This window comes from Malaclemys terrapin, chromosome 10 (assembly GCF_027887155.1).
Source record: "Malaclemys terrapin pileata isolate rMalTer1 chromosome 10, rMalTer1.hap1, whole genome shotgun sequence".
NCBI classification, from domain to species: domain Eukaryota; kingdom Metazoa; phylum Chordata; order Testudines; family Emydidae; genus Malaclemys; species Malaclemys terrapin.
Genome location: NC_071514.1, coordinates 52,335,139 through 52,361,638, shown reverse-complemented (window position 1 = coordinate 52,361,638; position 26,500 = coordinate 52,335,139). Strand labels below are relative to the sequence as shown.

The window sequence follows — 26,500 nt, the reverse complement described above, 5'->3', positions numbered from 1 at the left end:
CCTTGCCTGCCCAAATGCCTAGGCCTGGCCACTAGGAGCTGAGCTGGCCTCACCTGTGCTTTTGTGGGACACCAGGTCCACCTTGCCGTAGGTGCCCTTGCCGAGCTCGCGGATGAGGTCATAGTGCTTATTGATGTCGGTCCCGGAGAGGGTGCGGATGGCCAGCGACTGCATGTCCTCGGTGATCAGGGGCACCCCGCAGCAGGCCAGCTTGCGCGACGGCTCCTGCTCGATCGAGCCAGCACTCATTGTCGCACTGCAAGGCAGAGATGTGATCAGGGGCATTGCCATATGCTGCCACGCCCGGGGGCCTGCCACGCACACTGCCTGGCCCCCAGCCAAGCACTCGCTGTCATGTGTGGCACTGAGCAGAGGGGAGCCTTGCCCAGGGAGCCTCATGAACCACTAGGGGAGTCCTTTGGGGTCTGGGAAGGGCACCCACTGTGCTGGATAATTCCCCACCCACCTTGTACAGAAACAGGCCCTCCTGTCATCAGTCTAAATTCCCACCCACTCCCTCCGTGGCAGTACTGGTCTTTGCCATCACTCTCACCCCTCTAATCCCTTTGCTGGCTCCCCCTTCTCCATCGCCAGCTCCAGAGCTTCAGAGCTCTGCCCTCCCTGCTCATCTGCCCAGGTGCCATCTCGTCAGCTCTGTCCATGGTGCCCCATTGCCCTCTTCGTCTGCATCCCCCGTGGCCGTGCTTCCTTCCAGGCCACCCCCTATACATGGAGCGCCCCCTGCACCAAGGTTGGCCAGCTTCTCTAAATGCCCCCAATGGCCCCCTTCCTCCCACAGGGCCTGCCGTGGCAGTAGCCAATATCCAATGCACTTGTTGTGAGTCAACCGCTCACCTCCACAGAGGGAAAGGTCAAGCACTGGGAGAGGAGTTAGGATTCCAGGACTGATACAGGGAATTCCTGGTGGGTGGGGGGCACAGGAGGGCTGAAGTGTGTAATATGATGTGTATTGTGGTAGTGCCCAGGACCCTGTTGTGCTAGGTGCTGTACATTATTTATTAGGGGTATTACAGTAGCACCGAGGAGCCCCATCATGGATCAGGCTCCATTGTACTAGGTGCTCCATGTTATTTATTAGGGGTGTGACGGCAGCACCGTGGAGCCCTGGCCTCATTGTCTGGGTGCTTTACATTATTTATTAGGGGTATTATGGTAGCACCAAGTAGCCCTGGCCCCATTGTGTAGGTGCTGTACAAACACAGAACAAAACAGTGGTGCCTGCTCCCAAAGAGTTCAGTGTGTTTGACTTTATAGAGCTCCCAACCCCTTGTAAGTGAGCGGCCATGTCCCGGGATCACTCGGCCTGTGTGTTACACCCCTTTCCCTCTCCCCTCGGCTTTTCAGTCTGTCAGCTCCTCCCTGGCTGTGTTTGGAAGTGTGGACTACGTTGCAAGTGCCTTGTGACAGGGCTTTCTCTTGGGGTCTGCATCTTGTGGTATCACTCTGCACACATCTCCCCCTCCCTGGGGCTCGCTGTGAGCCACGCCATAGACAGTGGGGAACTCAGAGGGTCAGGGAGAGCTTATTAGCAGAGGGGAGAGCAGAATCCCAACCAGTGGCAATGTCTCAGCTGGCTGGGGATTTCCATAGCATCACCCACAATGCTCTACTGTCACCCTCATTGTGCTGAGGTGGGACAGAGCAGGGAGGAAGAGGTGGCTGCTTACCAAACAGTGAATGTTGGGATACCACAATGAGGCTGTCTGGAAAGGCATTGGTGTAAGCACTAGAGGAGCATCTTTACTAAGGGTAGCCTACAGAGAGCAGCTGTCTGAGCAGGTCTGATTCCATCTAGCAGGGGGCAGTGGTGCATGCCCACACCCATGCTCTTGTCCAGCAGGATGGATGCTCTTGTGGCTAAGGTCTGGCACTGGGTCTCAGGAGATTGCAGTTCAATTCCCTGCTCTGCCATGGGCTCCCTGGGTGACCTTGGGCAGCTCCTTTGACCCCTCTGTGTCTCGGTTCTCCACCCAAACAAGGTACAGCTGTAAGGCAGGGAGCAGCCTACACCAGAGGGTTTCAGAGCCTGGGTTTTCAGGCCTGTGCAGTGGCACTAGAAAGAACTGTGTAGCTGTATGGGCTCAAGCTTTGACCCCCTGATGCAGGGGAAAGCTCGCTGGAGTGGGGCTGAAGGGGCCCGAGCTGTGTTCCTCACTGCCACGGACTTGCTGTGTGACCTCGAGCACATCTCCTCACCTCACTTCCCCAGCTGTCAAAGGGGTAATTGTACCTCCTGAGCACTAGGAGATCTGTGTGTGAAGAAGAGCTAAGTATCATTCTAGTATTTGCTATACAATCTCTGCTGGGGCAAAGGGGGTGGAGGGGAAGATGCCCGGCGTTGGGGAGGAGGGCAGGCTAGTGAGGTGGATTCCTAAGAGGCCCACATACCAGAGGATCTAGGCACCAGGAGAAAGTTACAGCTCTGCTGCTTGTCATTTGGGTTAGCTGTCGTTGCCAATTCTTTAGCCTTCCCATAACACCGCATTACCCTCACCCTGGCAGAGAGGATCCAGATGCCAGCAGCACACAGCAAAAAACAAGATGCTGTTACTTATCCCCGCGAAACTGGCGGCATTTCTGTTCTGAAAGCAAGTCAGGGCATGGAGGCCCAAGCTGCCCCCCCCCCCCCCCCCATAGTCACAGACAATTTCTGAGGGGGGCTGATTCAGGCAGATCCAGTTGGGGCTGGCCAGGATCTGAAATCCAGGAGATCCTGGGTTATAAACGGGGAGCCTTTGTGCAGCAGCAAATGCACGATGAAGGCCAGCTGGTGCGTGGAGTTTTAAAGAGCAAAACCCCCCTGCTATGCCAACGGGTTTTCATTCACAGAAAGATAGGACCTGATTATGTAGAGAGCTGCCTCCAACACAATCCTAATCCCTTCCCCTAGGACAGCTGGTACCGCCTATGATCTCATAGCACCGGACAAAGAGAGACTAATTAAGCCTCACATCACCCCTCCGAAGCAGGATGGGATCTTTTATCCCCATTCTGCACACAGTGAAACCGAGGCACAGATCGGTGATGTTAACTGCCTGGATTCACACACCGAGGGTGAGACAGAGAACCAGACTGCCCAGCTTCCAGGCCTGTGCTCACACCACTAGACCATCCTGCCTCACGGCATTAAATACTCAATCACCTACAATGATTTTCTCACCAGCTTGAGTGTAGCAAGGACTAGTGTTGATGTGCTGCAGACTTTGGATGCTATGGTGTGCTTCCTATAAAGGAAAATAGTCTGTGCCCCGTCCCATGGACCTTCCCGCTCCACACATACTGTGCTGCTGCTGCTACAGGAGACCTCAATCAGCCCCTGCAGGGCCAGCTTTGTAGCTCATGGCCCATCTGTATACAATGTGACAAAGCTGCTTTCTCAGTTTACTGGCTGGCTTAGGGATTTAGTAATGGGCTGTAGAATTTTTCACTACTGGGTTACTGGTTCAAATCCAGCCCAGATCTGTGCTTATCCCGTGAAATGGTTGAGGAGGGGTCTCCGCCACTTCCTCCCATATCACAAAACCACCACTGATTGCCCCCTTCTTGGTGGTCTCCAAAGGTTAAATGAGGACTGAAGAGGGAGCTACTGCCTGGCCCGAGCAACGGGTACAGGGGTGGTTTGCAGAGAGGGTTGTACAGCTGCTGAGGATAATCCAAGCATTTCATGCTCCAGGACTGTCCTGTGGCTGGGTGCCCATCGACTGCACAGAATTCACTCTGGAAATCGCTTTAGTTAACAGCATTTGGGCAGAAGAAACCAACGCTAGGTGCTCAGCCCCTGGGAAATCAGGCCTCAAGCTATCACAAGTCAGGTGACCAAGCTCAGTGGCCACTTTGGCCTAAGTGGCTGGGCTGCCTGTGATTGCTGTAGTACCGTATGGTCCCTGCCATTCTAGAGCTCTGTGGAGCGAGAGCGGGCTAGGAAGTGGCCAAGTCCAATTGGCAAACATGGGGCCAGTTCACCCCCAGGGGATGACATCAGCAGGAAGTACTGGTATTCCGCAGGAAGGGAATCAAGCCTTGGGAACCACCACTGTGCTGGGGTGTTTGCCAGGCTGTTTCTTGCTCTTCCCAGGCTCTGATGCTGCTTTGAGGCAGTGGTGGGGATTGTCTGGGGCACAGAGGGGCATGGGCGGAGGAGAAATTCAGGCTGGATGTTGAGATTAGATTGTCAGCTCTTTGGGGCAGGGACCCGCTGGTTGTTCTGTGTTTGTGCAGCACCCGGCACAACGGGGTCTTGGGCCATGTTGGGGGCTCCTACGTGCCACTGTATTACACCTAATAAATGTACAGCGTCCAGCGCCAGGAGAGCCTGGTCCATGACTAGGGCTCCTAGGTGCAACTACAAAACACATACTAAATAATAAACATGGTGGGATCACTTGGGATTGTTTATTGATGTTGGACCCCTCAGGTTGTACTCCCCTGCACTTTGCCAGCCTGGCATGAGCACCCTTCTGGGACATCAGCATTCTGGAACTGTCTCCCACAGGCCCTACGTGCAGGTGAGGCAGACACACTGATCCCCAATGGGCGCAAATAGACCATTCCACCTCGGCAGCCACTCGGCCACTGTTGCCTAGTACCAGAACCACTGCCCAGAAGCCTCAAAGGGGCAGGGGATGTCCAAGCTGTCTCATTCCATAACAACCGAGTGAGATTCCATCGCCAGGCACCGACATGCCCAGTGAAGCTCTGCGCTGACTTTCAGCTCTGCCCTCACCACTGCCGAGAGCTCTGGATGCTGGAGTACATCGCTGCGGCCGGGTGCCTCTCCCCTGAGTGCTCTTTGTGGCAGGGGCTGTCTCTTCATTATACAGACTGGGCAGAATTCAATTGTATTTTTTTACCCTTTCCACAGATGACAGGTATGTGAATTTTTAAGCATTTAAAATGTTTTTAATCAATTTAAATTTTCACAGTCATGGGAAATTGGGGGGGGGGGGGTGTCATACAATAATTATTTAATGATAGGAGATGTTGAGATTCAAAAAATTAAAGCTTTAGGACCATTAAAACACATTGTCAACATCACATATCAAAATAAAGATCCTTCAATCAAACTTTAATAAGTTCTCAAGCCATGTTTTTCTTACTGTGCCTCTCTGAACATTTCAATTATTATCCATGGCAATATTTTTAGTCGGTTTGGGTGTGTATGGTGTGTACGGTGAAATGGACATTTACCGATAAAAATCCAATCCTCCCAAGCCTAATGATGTGTGTGTACAGTACCAAGCACAATGGGTGTCAATCCATAACCAAGGCCTCTAGGCATTATAAGAACACAGGTGACCACAATTATAATCCACCCCAGGCACATCTGTCTCCAGCCAAACCTCCAGCTTCGGCAGCCCAGCTGAACTAGACAGCACTTTTACTGGGACAGAAGAGAAGGGTGTGGAGAGAGGAACTTACGCCTCTCACTACCCCCCCTTTTCCCCACCCCATAGTGAGCTTCCATGTTATCTCACGGGGACTGTTATCCCATTGTGGTTGTGCTGTCTGATGACTAGTTACCATTGCTACTCATTCACACAACAGACAGGTGAACTCCAGGACTTAATTACTGATCATGATGGGGTGTGTACCCCGCACAGACCCGGAAGGGGTTAATGAGGCCTGGGAGGCCAATGATGTTATGTGGCTGCACATGGAGGGGGAGCCAGGTTTAACTGATCTTGATGCCCAACTGGGAAGGAGCAGGCTGGTTAGTAAAAAGCCAGGAAGCTGAGAGCAGAAGGGGGCTGCAAGGAGAGAATCTGCAGTCACTGTCTGGGAACTGACAGCGGGTGAGGAGGAAACCTGGGAGGAGAATAAGCCCTGGAAGTCTAGCCTTGAAAGAAGGGCCAACCCAGAGAAGCTATGGGGAAGAAGGCCTGTGAGAGGCTGAGTACAAAGAAGCCCAGGGAAACAGCATCTAGAAGTAGGACTGTGCAGACCTTGGCTGCCAGTTGCAGGGTGCCTGGGCTGGACACCAGTGTAAAGGTAGGGCTTGGGTTCCCCTACCACCCATTGGGAAAGTGCCATGAGCCCAGAGTCTGGGACCAGAGCCTTGACTTAAGGTCTAGAAATTATTTGTGGGACTTTTATTTGTTGAACTTTGTTATCCCAAAAGGAGCAGACATAAATCTTGTGACCTGGCTGGAGGGCCAAGTTGGTGGAGGAGAGACCACCACAGCAATAAAGCAACAGCAGGGGGCGCCACACGGGATACAGCCGCTATGCCATGCCTGGCCACAAGGAGTGCTAAGAGTGACCACCTTACACTTGTTCATACATAATACATGTATTTTTAGAATCCAGGTACATTGATTACATAGAGTTTACACTGGAATTACTCTGTCATGTAGCAACTGCCTTCCAGTTACAGGAACTGGTGAGAATTCAAGGTACACAAAGCACAACAACCACAGAACTTCAGTGATTGCTGTATAACTGTTGCATAACTTCACTGTGTTGACAGTGTAGCTATAGTTTGACTGCACAGTGATTGCAGCAGAACTACAGGTAACTACGTTGTCATTGCAGCATAAATACCACACCACTACATTGTGACTGTAGTGCAACTACAGCATAATTACAGTCACTATATTATATCACCGACTGTGATGGGACAGCAGGATTTCACACAGTCCTGGCAACTCCTTGGGGTGACATAGGCACCCAGCAGCCCCACATGCATACTGCAGGGCAACCTCAAGAAACGATGCCAAATACAAAAGGGAATTAAGTCCCATCCTTCCTCCTGGCCGCTTGGATCTAACTGGCATGGTCCCAGCCATACAACCAGGCAATAGGAGGCCAGCCTTGGGATATAAAAGATACAAAAGCCCATGAAGCATCCATGCAGCAAGTGGATCTCATGCACAGCTGGGGCAGGGAAGACTTTCTAAGCACCACTTTGAAGGTCACGCAGTTGTAATTTGCCTTGAGACCAAGCTGACATCTACATGAAACCACACTGGATGGATCCATCCAACATGGCTAGCCCAAAATCTCCTACCAATGCTGACTTGCTCTTAAAGCAAACCTGAGATGGATTGCTGGGGACTGTTTCTTCATTGGTGTTTCCAAAGTCCTGCTCTGAGTCCATATCAGGGCAGTAGCGACCCCAGAAAGGCAGGACAGCCACACAGCCCTGATGGAGAGCTATTAACAAATAAATGGATGGGCTTGGTCTACACACAGTTTTTGCACTGCTTTCACCATATTGGTTTAGAAACAAAAACAGCTCGAGTAGTACCAGTCCCATGTGTGGATGCACTTATATTGGTATCAAGGTGCTTATAGCCGATTCCCACATGGGAAGGGGAATAAGTTATATTGATATATGGCAGCTTCATACTGGTACAACTGCAGCTATACTTGGAGTTGTAACCGGTATAATTATAGCCGTAACAAAAATCACAACCCTAACACACAATTAGACTGGCGCAAAACCTGTGTGCAGAGCAGGTGGGAGAAACCAGGGCAGTGCCAGAGTACTGCAGAAAAGTAGATGCTGTAGCAATCTTCAGAACAAAAAGAAGAGCGGTCCTGACTATAATTGGCCCCTACATCTCACCTGGCTTTCAAGTAAAATAATGAAACAAAAATAGTAAAGCATCCAAGGCCTCCCTCCCTATCGACCTGCACCATGTGTAGTCCCCAAGTGGGTGTACAATGCTACCCAACTCTGAACAGTACTGCTTCACATCCACTTTGGTTCTGCATGGCTGTAAATGGTCTCACTAGTGCAATGGCCAATCAGACCCCAAAGGCAGGATGGAAACACAAAAATCAACTAGCACTGGGTGTTTGCAAAGAACAGATCTGCCCGGATAAGGCTGATGGCTTTTCTTTTGCAAAAGATTTCCAAAATCACTGGGCAAGAGGAGAGCAGTTGCTGTTATACAGTTAGATGTGAATACAGTGGCTCACGACATCTCTCAACATTAATTCCAATTAGCTGGCATATAAACAGTGTCTTGTAGATGGAAAATGGTCTACAGGGCCCTAGGCTAAGGGTTACATTACACTGCTCTACAGCCAAAATGCTTCTGAAATAAATGTAGTCAAACTTTACTAATTCTGGGTCACTGAGAACGAAAATGATGCTTAAAATTGTTGATTGGCTCTAGTTTTCAAGATATGCTATTGGGTCAGTATATACGACCCTTGACTTGGGAATAGCGGAGGATAAGTGAGTTATAAAGGGAAGGGATCTCAATTTAAACCAGAAATGACTAAAATACATCTTTGACTGGATCTTTGAATAAATCTATGACTGGGTTTGGACAGTACTTGCTTTTTAGGCAAAACAATGAATGATGCAATTTGAAGCTGGTATTGCGTCATACATGATATGAATTGCATCATGTTAGTCCTAGAAGTCATGGATGATGCAATCATAACGAAGCTTACATCACTCTGCTGAACAAATTGCCCTATATCAGCTCTAGAAATCATACAGTGTCGTGCTCTCTTATCTGTCAGTGTTTGATTTTGCAAAGGGACACATTTCTGTTTAGCCAAAGTGAGCAGAGTTGCCTCGTACTTGTGTGAACAGTGCAGATTAACTTCTGCTGTTTGTTGTGAAATGACTTTTGCATCACAAAAGCGCAGTATAACCACTATGGTTAAGAAAGCCTATCACCTTTATTTTGGCTGCGAAACTGGAGATCAGAACAAGAGGTGGGCCCCACACATATGCTGCAACACTTGTGCAACAAATCTTCGCCAGTGGTTGAACAGGAAAAGGAAAATCTATGCCTTTTGCAGTGCCAATGATTTGGAGAGAGCCAACAGATCATACCAGCAATTGTTACTTCTGCATGGTGCCTCCAGTTGGGAAAGGTGTGTCAAAGAAGAAAAAGTGGACTGTGCATTATCCAAACATTCCATCAGCTATACGCCCAGTACCACACGGAGAAGGACTGCAGGTTCCTGATGCACCAGAATCATTCTCACTTGAGTCAGACGAGGAAGAGGAAGAGGATGAAACTTCTGGTCCTGAACCATCAATGTCACAGGACCCAGATTTTCTCCCATCCTCCTCCTCTGAACCACATCTCATAACACAAGGTGAACTGAATGACCTTGTCAGGGATTTGGAACTACCCAAGAGTAAGGCAGAGCTGTTGGGCTCCAGACTACAGCAGTGGAATCTCCTGGCAGGTGATGTTAGGGTTTCCATGTTCCGTGACCATCAAAAGCATCTTGTCCCATTCTTCTTCATGGAAGGTGATCTTGTAGCCTGCAACAACATCGATGGTGTGATGGCAGCCCTCAACGTCATTCACGATCCAGATGAGTGGAGACTGTTCATTGATTCATCGAAGGCGAGTCTTAAAGCTGTTTTACTGCATAATGGCAATGTTTTGCCCTCAATTCCAGTTGGTCATGCAGTCCATATGAAGGAAACCTATGACAACATGAAACAACTTTTGAGGTGCATAAACTATGACCAACATCAGTGGCAGCTTTGTGGCGATTTGAAGGTTGTTGCTCTCTTGTTTGGTCTGCAGACTGGATACACAAAGTACTGATGTTTTCTCTGAGAATGGGATAGTCGTGCAAGAGATTCCCACTACATCAAGAATGATTGGCCACTCCAATAGTCATTGGACCCTGGGAGGAAAAGTGTTCAGCATCCACCACTTGTTGAATCAAGGAAGATTTTGTTACCACCCTTACACATCAAGCTGGGTCTGATGAAGAACTTTGTCAAGGCCATTGACAAAACACAAGCAGCTTTCAAGTACCTCCGTGGAAAATTTCCAAGGTTAAGTGAAGCTAAGATAAAGGAAGGTGTTTTTGTTGGTCCTCAGATTCATGAACTTCTTCGAGATGATGCATTTGACCATGCACTGCGTGGCAAGGAAAAGACAGCATGGAAAGCCTTCCAGTTAGTGGCAATAAATTTTCTCGGAAACAACAAGGCAGACAACTACAGGTTGTTGGTGGAAAACCTCCTCAAGGCATACAAAAGCCTTGGTTGCAACATGTCACTAAAGATACATTTTTTGCACTCTCATCTAGATTTTTTTCCACCCAACTGCGGAGCAGTGAGCGACAAGCACAGCGAGCGATTTCACCGGGACATTGCAACAATGGAGAAACGCTATCAGGGCAAATGGAGCCCATCAATGCTTGCAGACTATTGCTGGACAGTGACAAGAGATGCTCCATTTAATGAATACAAGAGACAAGCCAAGAAGCGCCGAGTAGACATTGAATAGGACTAAACTATGTACATAATAGTTTTTTGCCTTTTGTTTCATAATACATTTTATTTATATAATCCTTTTGCTGATTTTTAAAGTGTTACATAAACAGGACAGGTGAAATATTATCATGTAAAGCAACCATAAACACATGAAAAGACCTAGGTTTACAATTTATGATTAAAATTCTACTATCTACACAATATACATAGACATAAAATGTAAAAACTTAAATATCTTAGAAACAGTAGCCAATCAGTTGTTTTAATTGTCATATTTGAATTCAGCACATCAAAATACATAATAAATAGCACATTTTATCTCTGAAGCAGACGACTTCTCAAAAATTGTAGACCAGTGTTATCACAGCAGCAAAGAGCCAAGGGTAACAAATAGCAAAACCACAAATCGTGGGGAAGTGCCTGCTGCCGTGCCCCAGGGATAAACCACATGTGATGGGGTGGACAAAGCCCGCCCTGGGCAAGAAGGAGTTAACAAGAGCCTGTGGACAGTCAGTCCTGGGAGGGCGAAGAGCAGATACCGGTTCTCACTCAGGGAGAGAAGCCGAGCTAAAGCGGGAAGCTAGGGGTGCGCGTCTACGCTGCAACAGAACACCCATAGCTGGCTCAGGAGAGCTGACTTATAGATCATAGAATCATAGAATATCAGAGTTGGAAGGGACCTCAAGAGGTCATCTAGTCCAACCCCCTGCTCAAAGCAGGACCAATTCCCAGCTAAATCATCCCAGCCAGGGCTTTGTCAAGCCGGGCCTTAAAAACCTCCAAGGAAGGAGACTCCACCACCTCCCTAGGTAACGCATTCCAGTGTTTCACCACCCTCCTAGTGAAATAGTTTTTCCTGATATCCAACCTGGACCTCCCCCACCGCAACTTGAGACCATTGCTCCTTGTTCTGTCATCTGCCACCACTGAGAACAGCCGAGCTCCATCCTCTTTGGAACCCCCCTTCAGGTAGTTGAAGGCTGCTATCAAATCCCCCCTCATTCTTCTCTTCTGGAGACTAAACAATCCCAGTTCTCTCAGCCTCTCCTCATAAGTCATGTGCTCCAGACCCCTAATCATTTTTGTTGCCCTCCGCTGGACTCTTTCCAATTTTTCCACATCCTTCTTGTAGTGTGGGGCCCAAAACTGGACACAGTATTCCAGATGAGGCCTCACCAATGTCGAATAAAGGGGAACGATCACGTTCCTCGATCTGCTGGCAATGCCGTTAGCCTTCTTGGCAACAAGAGCACACTGTTGACTCATATCCAGCTTCTCGTCCACTGTGACCCCCAAGGTCCTTTTCAGCAGAACTGCTACCTAGCCATTCGGTCCCTAGTCTGTAGCAGTGCATGGGATTCTTCCATCCTAAGTGCAGGACTCTGCACTTGTCCTTGTTGAACCTCATCAGGTTTTTTTCTGCCCAATCCTCTAATTTGTCTAGGTCCCTCTGTATCCGATCCCTACCCTCTAGTGTATCTACCACGCCTCCTAGTTTAGTGTTATCTGCAAACTTGCTGAGAGTGCAGTCCACACCATCCTCCAGATCATTAATAAAGATATTAAACAAAACCGGCCCCAGGACCAACCCTTGGGGCACTCCACTTGAAACCGGCTGCCAACTAGACATGGAGCCATTGATCACTACCCGTTGAGCCCGACGATCTAGCCAGCTTTCTATCCACCTTACAGTCCATTCATCCAGCCCATACTTCTTTAACTTGGTGGCAAGAATACTGTGGGAGACTTGGGTTTGTGGGGCTATAAAATTGCAGTTAGACACAAAGGCTGGAGGGAAGGCAGCTGGCCCTGCATTCTCTGTGCTGGTGGAGGGGCCTGCAGGAAGACTCCAGCTGGGTCAGGGACTGGCCTGCCAGGGGAGCAGAGAAAACTCTCCTGCAGCTGGGCTGCGGCGGAAAGTGCCCTGAAGCTCTACAGTGAGCCTGAGGAGAAAAAGAGCTGCCAATACACCCCAAGCCTGTGCAAAAGGTGGAGGCAGGAAGTGGTCCTGGGAGGCCGTTGGGATCTGCGCAGATAGGCCTTGGCTGCTTACTAGAGGATCCCTGGACTGGACGCCAGAGGAAAGAAAAGGCCATTGAGGGGGGTGGTGAGGCACCAGGGTAAGGACCCTTGCACCCCCCTGATACCAGGGGCAAGGACGACGGAGTCTGGAGTTGGGCTGATATCCCAAGGGGAGGTCAATTGTCTATTGTTTGTTGGACTCTTGGTTTACCCCAGAAGGCATGGGGCTGTATGTGACCTGCCCAGAGGACCGAGCCACAAGAAGAAATGACCCACCAGGCTGTGGGGATTGTCTTGCAATGCACAGCCATAAGGGGGCACTCTGGCAGCAAGCCACACAGACACCACACAGTAATCTACATATCTAAGGCACTTCCATGGCACTCACTATATCTGAGCTCTTCCCAGTCCTTAATGTATTTACCCTCACAACACTTCTGTGAGGCAAGCCTATTGTCCCCATTGTACAGAGGGGGAAAACTGAGGCACAGAGCTGCTCAGTGACTTGCCCATGGTCACAGAGAAGGCCTTTAGCAATTCAGGGAATTGAACCTAGGTCTTCAGAGTCATTTTAGGCTTCTACCCTTACCACTGGCCTATCCTTCCTCTCTAGGGATGAGCTGCAGCTGATACTGAACTAGGAGGTGCTGTGACCATAAGTGAGGGCTGATAAATACAGAGGGACCCAGAGAGGTTACTGACATGGGCCCGATCCTGCAATCAATCCATTCTGATACAAGGGTCTGTCCACATGGATCCCATCCTGGGATCAGGGCCATGGGCAAGCAATCCCACTTGTAAAAATGCAGCTAATATCCTAAAATTGTGCAAAGTCCAGGATCCTGGATGGGAGGGAGGAAGCTGGGATCAGTAAAAGAGAATTAGGGGCAATACCAGAGAGCAATTTAGGTACGAGTGTTATGGCAAAAGGAGTGGCCAATCAGTGCAATTTTAGGGTTGCACTCCCAGGACGAGTAGACAGCTGTCCATCTCAATGGGACTTGGCGCAACCTCACCTGAAATCCTGGGTTTGGTTCTTGGTTATCAGAAAGACATCGATAAACTGATGAACAACAATACAAACCATCCGGGTTCTAGAGGGACTGACATGAGGAAAGCTGATGAGATTGCATGGCTAAGCAGGGGGACAAACAGGGTGCAAACATCAAGAAGGGGAGAGTAGAGCAAAGGTGTATAGGGAGGAGTAGTGGGACATTTAGGTTGAAGATCAAGAATCTGTCCCAACTGAGATCTATGAAGCTTTGCAAGGGAACGGGTGGAGACCCCATGGCTTGGCCCAGGTCAAACTAGACTGGGTGAAACATTAGCAGTTATACCATGTAGGGGAAAATCCTGCATTGGCAGGAGAGGCTCTGCTCTAATAGGATGTTTCCATCTCTGCAGGAATTACCGCCCTGACACAGACCAATGGTCCATCTGTGCCCAGCTTGTCTTCAACAGAAGCCAATGCCAGACCGTTCAGAGGAAGACACTAAACACTCATAATGCACGTAAGTGTGCAATGCTCCACCCCGGGGGAATACTTCCGCCTGATCCCATCTGGTGATCAGCTCATGCCCGAAGACATGGTTGAGAGCCCTTGTCAGGTGCATTCTATCCAGGGTAACCACAGAGCCTGGCTCTTTTTCTGAAAGATCTGCTCTACGAATTATTTGGAGACAGTTCTCTGGCCTGTGTTACCCAGGTCAGATTAGAAGATCACAGTTGTCCCTTCTGGCCTTGGAATCTATGAATCCAAAATGCTCTCCTTTACTACTAGAGATAGGGCTGCTTCCTCAGAATGAAACTGAGCTTCCTGAAATGTCCCATGCTCCATCCCATCCCATGCTAGGATTTTTCTGGGATGTCACATTCATACAGAGCTGTTTTCACACCACTACAGAGCCCAATTTCACATTCTCTAAATCTTTGTTTTTCAAGAAAAATACAAAAGCTCAGCCAAGCACACCCTGCAACATATGAGCCCTTAGTGTTAGCCCAGCAGTGGTTCTAAGAGCTATCCTGCAGCAGGGAGTTCCAAAAGTTAGGTCTAATGCTAATAATGGGCTTAACAGAGCCAGAGCTTTAGAACTGAAGGTTGCTGGACGGTGATCCAGAAGGACTTTAGTCACTTTTTAAAATCCCAAACTAACCATCCTGCCAACAGCTAACCCAGGCCCTCTTTGAGACACTGCAGCATAAGTGGAATCCATGGCAGCGAGAGACACCAGGACTGGGTGCAATAAAGCCTTCCTTCATCCGCAGGACAACTGTCTCTTACTGCCCCAGCCACATGGTGGAAACAGCAGTGGTCGCATGGCAAAGGAGAGAGGGAGCGCCACCGAGTAGTTACAGCAGGAGACTGGGAGCCAGGAGACCTGGGTTCTGCTCCCACCTCTGCTGCTGGTCAGCTGGGTGATCTTGGGCAAGTCACTTAATTCTCTGACTTCAGTTTACCCATCTGTGTGATGGGGATAATTGACACTGACCTATCACCAGAGGGGAGGGCTTGGAAGCAGTCAGGTGGGGCCCATGAGAGGGATGAAAGGTCAAGGCTAAGGAGGGAGAAGAGGGTTGAATTCATAATGTCCCACTGGGATTTAGTGGGGGGATTCCAGGAGAGCTCTGGGAGTCCGGGTGAGCTGATGGAGGCTCTGGAGAAACCTACTGCCAGGTTCATGGGAGCAGAAGCCTAGGGAGGAAGCAAGGGATGGGTCTGAATATGGGCAGACCTTTCCTACTTGCTTCAGGGTCCCTGGGCTGGAATCCAGAGGAGAGAAAGGTCCTGGGCTCCGCCACCAGTCACTAAGGAAGGGGCTGGGAGATCCCCCGCAAAGGACAGGGATGACGATGACCGAACTTTGGGAGAAGGGCGTGAGGACCACGAGATCCAGAGTCAGGGCCAGAAAACCTGACATAAGGACATCGGGCTTATTGTTGGGTTGGACTCTGTTACCCCAGCCAGAAGGGGCAGGGCTTAAACACCACCTGGCCGGAGGGCCAAGCTGCAAGAAGAGGAGCAGCACAGCAGGCCCCGAGCACCCGTCAGCAGGGGGCCCTAAAGAAGATGAAGCTGGTATGCCATGCCCAGCCACAAGGAGATGCTATAGTGGTGAGTCCAGTTATCTACACGAATGTTATCACCGTTATTTATAGCTTGGGCTGTGACTGAGGTCGGGGCCTCCTTGTGCAAAGTGCTGTAGAGACGCAGAGTGAGCCAGCCCCTGCCCAGAGCTGGCCATCGAAACAGACAAGACAAAGGGAGCATCCCTGTTCTACCAACAGAACACGGAGCCTGAGAGTAATTGAGGGACTGAGCCCTGCTTCACAGCAAGTCTGTGGCAGACCCCCACCAGGCCTGCCATCGCTAAGGGCAACGAAGCCTGCCAGGTGAGAGGGGCCAGCAGGAAAGGGTTAACCTGCTAGCTGCTGGCAAGCAGTTCCCCAAGTCACTGGCTTTCAGCAAGCAGCATAGGGCTCCTTAAGTCCCCCTGCCTCAGCTCACCCAGTGCCGAGCAGGCCTGGGGGCTGCAGTGATGGCAGAAGCCCTGCAGAGTTGTGCCGTAGGCGCCGACTCCGTGGGTGCTCTGGACCTGGAGCACCCACGGGGAAAAATTAGTGGGTGCTCTGCACCCACTGGCAGCCAAGCTCCCCCCTCCTCGCTTCCTTCTCCCCTCCTCCCCAAGCACGCTGTGTCCCCACTCCCTCCTAGCACTTCCCCCTTCCCCCACCTCCTGCCAAACGCAGCGCTTAGGACTTTCTGGGAGGGAGGGGGAGGAGCGGGGATGCGGCGCACTCAGGGGAGGAGACGGGGGAAGAGGCAGGGCAGGGGCGGGGACTTGGGGAAGGGGTGGAATGGGGTGGGGCGAGGGCGAGGCACAGTTGGGGAGGTCAAGCACCCACCCGGCAGAGGGGAAGTCTGTGCCTATGAGTCGCTCCCTTTGGTGATTCAGTGGAAAGGGGAATCTGCCCCACAGGACAATGGAGAGCAAGATAGCTGACCTAGCTAGTGGGGGGGAACAAAGGGCTTCAGTCTCCTACCCTGTCCCCTCCCCTTGGGTGTGGTGGGGGGGAAGAGAATCTCACACAACAAACCCATTGTATGTTGCTGGGGCCCCAAGCAGCCTGGCCATGCCTCATTGACTGCTTGTATGCCAAGATGCCTGCTGGGCTGCGCTCCCCTCTGAGGGCTGGTGGCTGCCGGAGCTGGCAGGGTTAATAGCTCCACTTGTCTCAGCAGCTGCCAGCTCCTTGTCACTACATATTAAAGCCTGGTGCTGGTGTGAGAGGGAAAGAGCTTCCCTTAGGAACTGGGCCTTTTTGCTGCAGCCCCAGCCTGCTCATCTGGAGCATATTTAGTTATGCAGTATGTGGGTCTCGTCCCGAATACTCTGCCTGGCATGGCAGCCCACCTGCACCTGAGGCCATGAAACAGACAGGGCTGGGGGGCAGAGGGGGCTTGGGAAGTCACAGGCTCTCAGCAAGTCCTGCCACTCGTTTCCGCCAGCCCCAGCAATGGAACCTTTTCTGGGCCTTGGGGACCTCATGTCCCTCCTCATCTCCATAGGCAAGGGCTGCATTGTTCTGCCTCTTCATTTCTCGCCTGGACCAAGTCTAGATTCTTGTACATCATAGTAACTGGACTCTTCTCAATCTTCAATGGATTTATCCTCACACATCCCTGAGAGGCAGGGCAGTCACCCCCATTGTACAGCTGGGAAACTGAGGCACATAGAGGCTAAGTGACTTGCCCAAGGTCATATAGGAGGTCTGTGTCAGAGCAGAGTATTGAACCCAGATCTCCTAAGGCCTAGGCTAGGGCCCTGGACCAGTCTCTCACTCCCTCATAGCTGTCCTTGTGCTATTCTGCACACCCAGTGTCAACGACAGCACAGTGAGAACTCAGGGCCTCCTGCTGGAAAAGCGGAAGGCAAATCTCCCTTAGCTGTTAGCGCATGCGTGGCAAAGCCATATTGCTAAGCTGATTCCACCCAGGAAAGGGCAGCAGTGCACACATACACTGGGCAATCTATTGCAATAACAATATGGCATTTAGTCCACCTCCCCATCCCCCGACCCAGGACCAGTGCAACCCCCTCACCCCAAGCCGGGACAGTCTCCCATCATTGCCAGCTCAGGTGGGGTCTGATTGTCAAGCTGGGCTCCCTTCTTAGCCGGCTATAGGGATGCTACAGTCTGAGAGGCTGCTGACATGCCTGGACTCCAACTAGCCACACTCTGCAGGGCCCCGAGTGGGTCCCACTCAGGCTGGGCCCTAGGAATGGTCCAGATGACAGTGTCCATAACCACTTTGCCTGCAGAGACAGCGGGTCCCTTCTAGTAGTTAAATCCTGGGCAGGGCATTGAACAGTCAGAATTCTAATCCCAGCTCTGCTTTGTTTGCCTCACCTAGCAAACCAGGCCAAGTTCTGACAGAAACCTGCCTGCTTTGCTGCTGTGGAGCCTGGGAGTCCAGCCTCCAGGGCCATGACCCCAGGACAGCCAGTTGGGTGGGCTGAAGGGGAGCTAGGAACTGGCTCCCGGCGGAAGCACGGGGAGTACTTTGAGATCCTGAGACGCAGGTGAAGTGCTGTGTTTTATTGAGCGGGGGCATGTCAGATGAAGAAGTGGTGCTGGTCAGCGTGTGTTACGGTCTCCCTCAGTGTCTGACTCGCAGAGCATCTGAGTCTCCAGCTGGAGACCTTTAGCAACTCACCCTTTTTGCATTGGCAATCCCTGGTTCAATCCTCAGCATGCTGGCCAAGGGGCAGCCATTATGCTTGCACTTTCACTATACAGCTGCGCGCAGTCTCTACTGGGGTGGAAAGATGGCAGCTGCCATGCCAGGGCCTTGAGGCCAGGGGAAGAGGGATATACCGCTTCAAGGTGATAAACACCAATGAGCTACACACACTGAAGTTCAGATCTGACAAGCAAGAACCTTAATGCAGAAATACTGTTGATGTTTGCTCTTTGGACTGCCCAGCACTAATATGAGCATAAATTGGCTGGCTGCTTTAAGCTGTGTTTGAACTGTCTTATCTCCCAGCAAAGAATCGGAGTCACGCTGGAACAGAAAACTGAGGGGAGAGCAAAGAATTCACAGGCATTCCTTTCGTTTCTTTTTCTCTCCCACCAGCCTCCTCTCTTCACACTTTCCTGTCCTTCTGAGAAGATTGGGTTGATCCATATCTGGATTCAGCTCCTGGCTCTGCCACTGACTCTCTGTGTGACCTTAGCAAAGCCCCCTAATCTCGCGCTGTGCCTCAGTTTCCCCATCCATAAAATAGAGGTAACAATCCTTTTGTCTGTCTTGTCTGTTTAGATTGTAAGCTCATTGGGGCAAGGCCTCTCTCTCGCTAGGTGTCTGTACCACACCTGGCACAATGGGGCCCTGATCTCAATTAGGCCACTACCATCAAGTGAATAATAGTGATTTTCTGTTGAAAAACACCTGTCTCCTGCCATTGCTGCGCTCTGTCAGGTCAGTGAAAAGGCAAAGAAGAAATAGTATGGACAAGAGACACATGGGGTGGTTTCTGGATTGTCTCTGTATCCCCGATGGTATTTCCTCTGTGGAGGGGTAATGAGACAAGAGCTGTACAAAGTTCACTAAGAATTCTGCAAAGCCTCTCTCTCAAGGTGTTTGAATCCCACACTCTCCACAAGTGATGGATGGCTAAGTGGATGGATACAATGCAGCTCTCAGTGAAGTGACAAGGGACAAACCATGGGCTCCCTGGTGGCAGAGAACAGGAATGCAGCAGTGCCTGCAGTGACGCAGACCAGAGGAGCCGTGGGGAGATATTTACCCCTCTCCCCGCCCATGAAATCAGAATACCATCTCTCTCCTGTTTACAGCAATTGTGTGGACAGTTCATTGGTTCTGCAGGAACGCGGCACAGGCCTTCACCGTGCATGAGTGTCACATTAGATGCATGACATTTGGCAGGTTTGGCAAGAGATTCCACCTCTTATGTGCTACTCCAAAAACACTAGGGGCTTGAAGACCCCACAAGGGGATGGGGGAGAACTCACTGGATCCAGGGTGTCTAGGCTAGTGTCCCACAAGCCCCGGTATAGGGGTCATGTTGGGGTAGGGCAAGGAGTGGGAGAAGTGGGGGCCAGAGCACATAGGCTGCCCTGGGAAGGCTGCCATAACCTAGAGCAGTCCCGGGGATGATCAAGGTCTTACCTACACACAGTCTTGCAGTGGTTTACTAAAGGTGTGTTTTCCAGTCAAGTTTGCACGTAGACAAGGGCTAGGTTGCACTGGGGATCCCACTCCTGGAACAGCCCCAAATTGGAGGCCTGCAAAGATGGCTTTGCACCATGTCCACTGGACTGACTCGGGCAAATGCAGCCCAGAACTGACCCCCCAACCCCACCTCCACCCCCAAAGGGAGAGAAACGTGGTTTGGCCAAAGGCTCAGGAACACACACTTCCATTAGATCTTTGCTTCTGGATCCAGTGTAAACACTGCCACTGCTCTGCAGTGGTTCAACCAGGGCCTGCAGGCCTTTCCTCCCAGGACTGGTCCCTGAAACACTCTGGCGAACCAGGCTCTGCACAACCATCCCTCAAGTCAGAGAGCGGCCACCATTGTGGGCAACAGCAGAGCCAGGTTTTGAGCAGGGGTGCAGGCAGGAGGGCAATGGGTCACTGGTGGTGCCATTTTCAATTATACCTGTTGGACTGAAAAGATGCCAGACATGTACCTAAAGGCCACTGGGGAGGACGGTGCTGCTGCTGCCCCCCGCCCTCCCCCGCTATTAGCTCTGCCACTGATTGTGGGTCCTTATTTGTCACATTATCCACAAGCTGCCTTGAGTGTTGCAGCACTGCATGGAGCTTGGCTGCAGCTTGAGGCCCCAATCCTGCAATCAGAGCTGCACTGCTTAACCCCGGGTGCCCAAACGTACTTGCAGGCGGGGCAGGAATCCACCCGCACGGACCCAACTGCAGGCTGGGGGCCTATGGGTTGCTTTTGGAGGGCAGTTTGGAAGCTCTGCCAGTTTTGAGTTATTAATGTGCGGAAGGAATGTGCTTTCCCTGGTTTTACTCGACCCCAGCTGAAGTCTCACACTCGAATGATCTCAGGAAAAGTGGCTTAGAGGGAAAAATTATTAAAGTAATAGAGTAAGTGACCGACAATTTACTGTTGTGAAATTCCTGGCAAGTTCTTAGTCACTAGCAACCCTGTGTCAAATGCCTTGCAGAGGATAAAAGCTCAATCCATAGAGAAAAACCAGACTCTATGGGTACTCCTGGCTGCTAGAATACTGTGCACTGCCATGCTTCCTCGGGCCAACGATTAACAATCCCTCCCACACCTCCGATGGGGTATGAAGTGCTATCCTTGTTTTAGAGACGGGGGAACCTCCTGAGTCGCAAAAAGTGAAATTATTTGCACAAGGTCACGCTGTGAGTGAGTGACGGAGCTAGGTGCAGAGCACAGGAGTCCTGAGCAGAGCTGGGCGAATAATGGACTTTGTCATTCATTGGCAATTCTAGAAAATGGAAGAAAAATTCATTTGAGGTCAAACAGAAAACAATTACTTTTTTTTTTTTTTAGCAAATCAAAAATTCGGGGGAGAACTGTCTGAGATCGAAAGCATTTTTTTTATTCTTGAGCAATTTTTTAAAAATAAAATTAAAAAGAAATCTCAAACAAAAAGTCAAACTGAAAGGTTCTATTTTGTCAAAATGTTTTTTTGGGGGGAGCCCGGGGGGGCGGTTTCGAACAAACCAGCTTGCCGAAAGCAACACGAAGCCACAAACTGTTTCAGTGTCACCAATCTGAGTTTTTCATTGAAAAACAGTTTGGGTCAAAAAACGTTGGTCCTGACTCCCAGTCCCCTGCTCTAACCACTAGGCTTCACTCCCATCTGTAGGGTGGGGAGAATGTGGATTCCGAGCTATGGGGAGTAGTGGGTCCCAGCGGTCCCCATTTTGTCATGGGGGGTTTGCAGGGAGTCCTGGGTTAGCTTCCAGGCTCCCTGTCTAGCTAGGAGTTGCCCCCTCGGCAGCTGCAGCAGAGTGGGGCTAGGTGAATAATTGGGTGTAAATCCACCAGCCCCAGCCCAGCTAGGGAAGGTGGTGTTTCCAAATGGCCCCAGACCTTGGGTCTGATCAGGATCCATTCACCTGGCCCTATCCAAATATCCCTTCTGAATCTCCTGCTGGGGGAGGGGGGCGAGGAGGGGGCTGTGCTGTGCTGCTGCCATGCCACAATTAATGACTTTCCAAAAAGCAAGGTGAGCAGAGTGAACAAGCCCCATCCATCTCCCTGCTCTGGATACGTCAGCCCCGGCAGCTGCCTGCAACTCTGCACCTGTCTACGGTCCCCGTGTCCTTTGCTAAAAATAGCACAAGCTCCATCCGTTCCTGCTGTTCCCTGAATCCTCACTGTTGTACCTTCTCCCTGAGATCACAAGTGGGGCCAGCACTACTGCAGCACTAGCTGACCCTACAGCACCTCCTGCTGGGAGAGGTGGAACAGCAGGAGCTAGGAGCATCCTCTCAGCTATGCTGCTTCTGCACCATTGCCTGCAGCACCTCCTGTGGGCTGTAACAGGTACTACAGTAGCTTCCAGGCAGCACTCCCACCCTCTTGCAATGCCTCCTGGTGGGCAAGCTGCATGCCACTAACCCAGGCTCAGCTTTCCACTATGGTTAGAGGCATCTGCAACCTTCTACATCACCTGCCAGAGATGCACATGGGGGAAACGGAGCCCGGGCTAACTTGCCAAGAAAGCCCAAGAGCCTGGATTCTGGGACAAAATTGATACTGCACCAACCAGCCTCAAGACAACTCTAGGCACTCCCCATTGAATATTTCCACTGGAGCAGTCCTCAGATGTAATGGTAGTGCTCCAGGCTCATCATTTGTCATCAGCAGACCTCAAAGTGCTTTACCAAGAATGGAAGAATCATCGTCCCTGTTTTACAGATGAGGAAACTGACGCCCAGGAAGGTGAAGTGACTTGCCCCAATCCACATCTATTGGAGACCAGGTTCTGTTCTCAGTTCTGCCGAGTCCGAGCCCAGTGCACTAGCTGCCAGACCATACTGCCAACGAAGAGGGAAGCAGTTCCTCAGCCCCCAGGAAATAAGGCCCCTTAACATCACAGACCGCATCTGAAAAGCATGGCCCTGGTGCAATGAGTTCTACACACATGAAGGGAACTGTTCACCGGCTGGAGACAGTACCACGGTTCTAGCTGGCAAAACGAGCAAGCCATGGACACATTCACTGGGACGCAAGGAACACGGGAGCAGACTCAAAAAGAAGCAGGACAGAGCGCCTGTGCCTGCTGACAGCCAGACAGCTTCTCCTTGGGAAGCTCTTGCTGGAGTCTGGCCACTCATATAGTGCTAGACAGCGCCTACCCCAAAGAGCTCTCAATGGAAATAGGAAGTGTAGCCCCGCTTTACCAAGGAGGAACCAAGAGCGGTGGAGAGTAAGCAGCTTGCAAGGGTGCACAGAGAATGTGCAGCAGAGCCAGAAATCAAACCCACCTCTGAGTGCCTGTCCAGTGCCTTAACCACAAATCGATCTCTCCTCCTGAGTTTTGCTCCACGCTCAAAGATCAACCCTCCAGTTTCAGCCTGAAGGGGTTTCTCTTAGATTCAGGGGAACCATTCACCAAAAGTGAAGTCTCTCACAGTTAGTGCAGGGTACACACCCCATCATACCATCCCAGCTCAGCTGAGAATGGGCAACTGGCAACATACACAGAACGTGAGTGACAAATGCCGTACGTCACCCTTAAAGCCCAGCTCTGAAGCCTGTGGCTAACCCCCTTCACACTCTCCAGCGATGGCGATCCTATAACTCCCATGTGGCAGCTCCCTCTGTGGGCTCAATGGCTTGATTGGAGCTTCCTACTAGTCAGACTGAAATTGTTCTCTGTTTAAGCACAGGAATCATTTCTCTCATTGACTAGGGAGGATAATCCACCCACTTCTTCCTCACTCCATGGCTGCTGTATGTATTTATAGACAGTGACTGTCTCCTGTCAGCAGCCGTCTCTTCTCTCCCCAAGAGTCACATTTCCCAATGCTGCTTTGGCGTTGTCCCTGTTATCCAGCTCTCTCTGGTAGTGCCCAACTTTACCCCATGGCAGCCTGGAAGCAGCCTCCCCAGTGCAGAGTAGAAAGGAAAGACCCACCCACCCCTGTTGTCCCCATAGATAGACCTGCCCACTGCTAGCTGACAGAGCGGTCTCCCTATTTTAGTGTCACAGCCAGGCACATGCATAACGGAGACAGGCCACAGTGAGCCTGTGTGAGACGGAAGGGAACATAGCTGGGTAATGAGAGATGGGCACATGGTATCAGAGCAACCCCCAACTGCAGGGGCCTAGGGCAAATTTGTGACTGCTCTGAGCACCCCCAGAGAAAGGCTATATACAGGTCAATCAAATGAGTGACACCCCTGGTCCCAACCCCCACACAGTGGCCAAGATTGATACAAGAAAATTGGTGGGACTTTGGACTTTCCCCATCCCTAGCTCTATGCTGGGCCTCCTGCACAGACATTCCTGCATACCCACCCTGCAGCTTGGCCTGCTCAGGTCACCACCAGCCACACTCCAGGCCAAGCGGGAGCGGAAGTTGCTAATCTCAGGCTGGTGAGCCCACAGAGCTGCTGAGAACGGGCACTGAGCATAGCTAGGCAAATAACAGATTTTCCAGGTCATTGGCAATTCCGAAGAATTAAAAAAAAAAAAAAAAAAAAATTGTTTGGGGTCATCCCCAAAAGGAAATAAAAAAAAAAATCTTTTTCAGGTCAAACAAAACATTTTATATCCATTTTGATCATTTTTTAATGTTTTACAAAAAAATTAAACTGCATTAAAGTAAATTTCAAAATAAAAAATCATTTTCAATTGAAAAAAATCAAAGTCTTGTTCAAAAAATGTCACAAAACATTTTGAATTTTTTTTTTTTCAGATTTTGTTTTGTTGTTTTTTTCCCCTCAACTGAAACCATTTGACAAAGCTGCCACAAATTTGCAAACCATGTCAGTGGGGCCAAATCTGCATTTTTCACCAAAGCAAAAAGTTTCAGTTGAAAAACTTTTGCCAGAAGCTGGGAATGGGCAACAGGGGATGGATCACTTGATGATTACCTGTTCTGTTCATTCCCTCTGGGGCACCTGCAATTGGCCACTGTTGGAAGACAGGATACTAGGCTAGATGGACCTGATCCAGTATGGCCATTCTTATGTTCTTTTACCCAGCTAAAGCCCTAATTAGCAGTCATAGGTGCCCAGTTCTTCTACCTGGCTGGCATGTCCTGCTGGTAGAAGACATCGCAGCCTGTGTTTCTGTTTGCCTGGAGTGGAAGCCAAATTCACCCCCAAAGAAATGGAGTTTTATTTGCTCCATAGCCAGATTTCTCCTTACAAATTCTCCAGAGGATCTGCAAAAGGTACATTTTATGGGGTTATCCCATAGCCCTGCTGGTTACTGAGCTGGGGCTGCCAACATGGGCATAGCCTGAAGAGCCGGGGGACATTGCTCCCCGCCCCAACTGCAGGGTGGCGGGTGAGGCAGCAGCCCAGGGCACAAAGCTATGGGAGCAGCTACACGCACACTCTCTCTCTGTCTTTCCTAGTCTCTGTGTCCCGCGCAGGCCAGGGCTGATCACCAGGGATCCTAGTTTTCCCATGATAAAAAAAATCCAAAATTCTCCAATTAAAAAACCAACAACATTCTGCATTTTTCCACGATTAAAATGAAATGCTGAACTTTGGATCCCTGGCCACAATATCTAGAGGTGTCAGTTGAACACAATGTTTTATTGATATACAGCAGAACCTCATTTATCTGAGCCTCCATTATCTGACTCTCCACATTAACCAAACCCCCTATAAAAAAGCTAATTCCACGTTTTTCTGTGGCAAGCAGATTTCTAGGATCCCTGCTGATCACTCTTTAAAGCTTTGTCTGAAACTCTGCCTCAGTTACCCCATCTGCAATAGGGGAATAACATGTGAAATTTGTCAAGACCTGGGATATTTCTTGATGAAAAGTCCTATTTAAGTGCAAGTAATAGCATTAGAATTGGGATCCAGACACAAAGTGGTTCTTTTTTGAACTGTCTTCCAAGGGCCCAAGGGAAAAAATAATTTGCCAACTACAGGTGGCCTTTAAATAGTTTTCGAACATGTGCATATTGTAGACTGCTTAAGAGAGGGCCTCTCACAAACACTTCCCTTCCCAGATCACTTGCCACTAATTCCCTGCAGCATGGTTACATGAAGTCATGGAAAGGCCTTATTAAAGATACAGGATCCAAATCAGCTTGCTTTAATTCAGTAACTGGGGCCGCATGGTTTCCGCCTGTCTGCTGTTTAATTTTACAATGTTTCTAACCTTTACAGTTGCGAGGAGTGTTCTAAATATAAACGTGAGGCAGTGGTGTCATGCCGGGTTTGCAGAGAGCATCACAGCCCCAGCTGCTGCTCAGAGTTTTCCCAAGCAGCAGCAAATGAAACTTGGGAGACTGGCTGCTTTCACTGCTGCGGTACAGAGCTCTGTGGTAGCAGTGGAAATGAACAGCATGGGAAAGCTAGAAGCCCTGTTTTGTATTTGTTAGTACCAAATCTTTCCCCACAAGCCCCTTTCATCTCTCCCTGCCATTCTGTAGTCTTGAATCAGTCTTCTTGTGTGTTAGAAAACACAAACTCTCCTTTGAAAATTGTCCATAGGGCTCCCCACTCTGAAAAAAAGTCCACTCCCCGCAACCTCTAGTCAGCAGCAGCTACAGAAAGGGGGATTCACATGAGGAATGGTGGGAAGAATAACTCACCCATGTGGCTCCACCCCCCACCCACCTTCCACATTTTGTAAGTCTCCAGTTAAGTATTCATAAACAAAGACACAAATGAGGCCTTTTGTTCGCCAAACCCAGAGTGAGGGAGGATGAGAAAGCATGAGGCCATAACCAGGGCAGGGCGAGCAGGGCAGCCACCCAGGGCGCAAAGCCACAGGGGTGGAAAAATGATAACAACAAAAAAACAGGTCTCTGTGCAAGATCCAAACAAACACCGGGGCAGGTGCCCGGCCCAACAGGCCAGCAGAGACCCCACAATGGGCCCAGCCCTGCAAGCCTTGGGGAGGCACAGAACTTCCCTCCCCCTCCCCCCCCCAATCCCATTGGCCTGGCTGTAGCTGCCCCCACAAACATAGAAGTAAAACGACGCCTCTGGCTGCCAAAGGACAAATCAAGACTCC

The 26,500-nt window shown here is 50.3% G+C and overlaps 1 protein-coding gene across 2 annotated transcripts in view; it reads right to left on the bottom strand.

The window, feature by feature from the left end:
- The window catches only part of SBK1 (SH3 domain binding kinase 1), an 84,349-nt gene that overhangs the window by 6,091 nt on the left and 51,758 nt on the right, over positions 1-26,500 (bottom strand). For both annotated transcript variants that reach the window (XM_054042467.1, XM_054042466.1), the window contains exon 2: positions 54-256. In XM_054042467.1, coding sequence (XP_053898442.1) covers positions 54-256 — 203 coding nt within the window. The remainder of the gene's footprint in view (positions 1-53; positions 257-26,500) is intronic.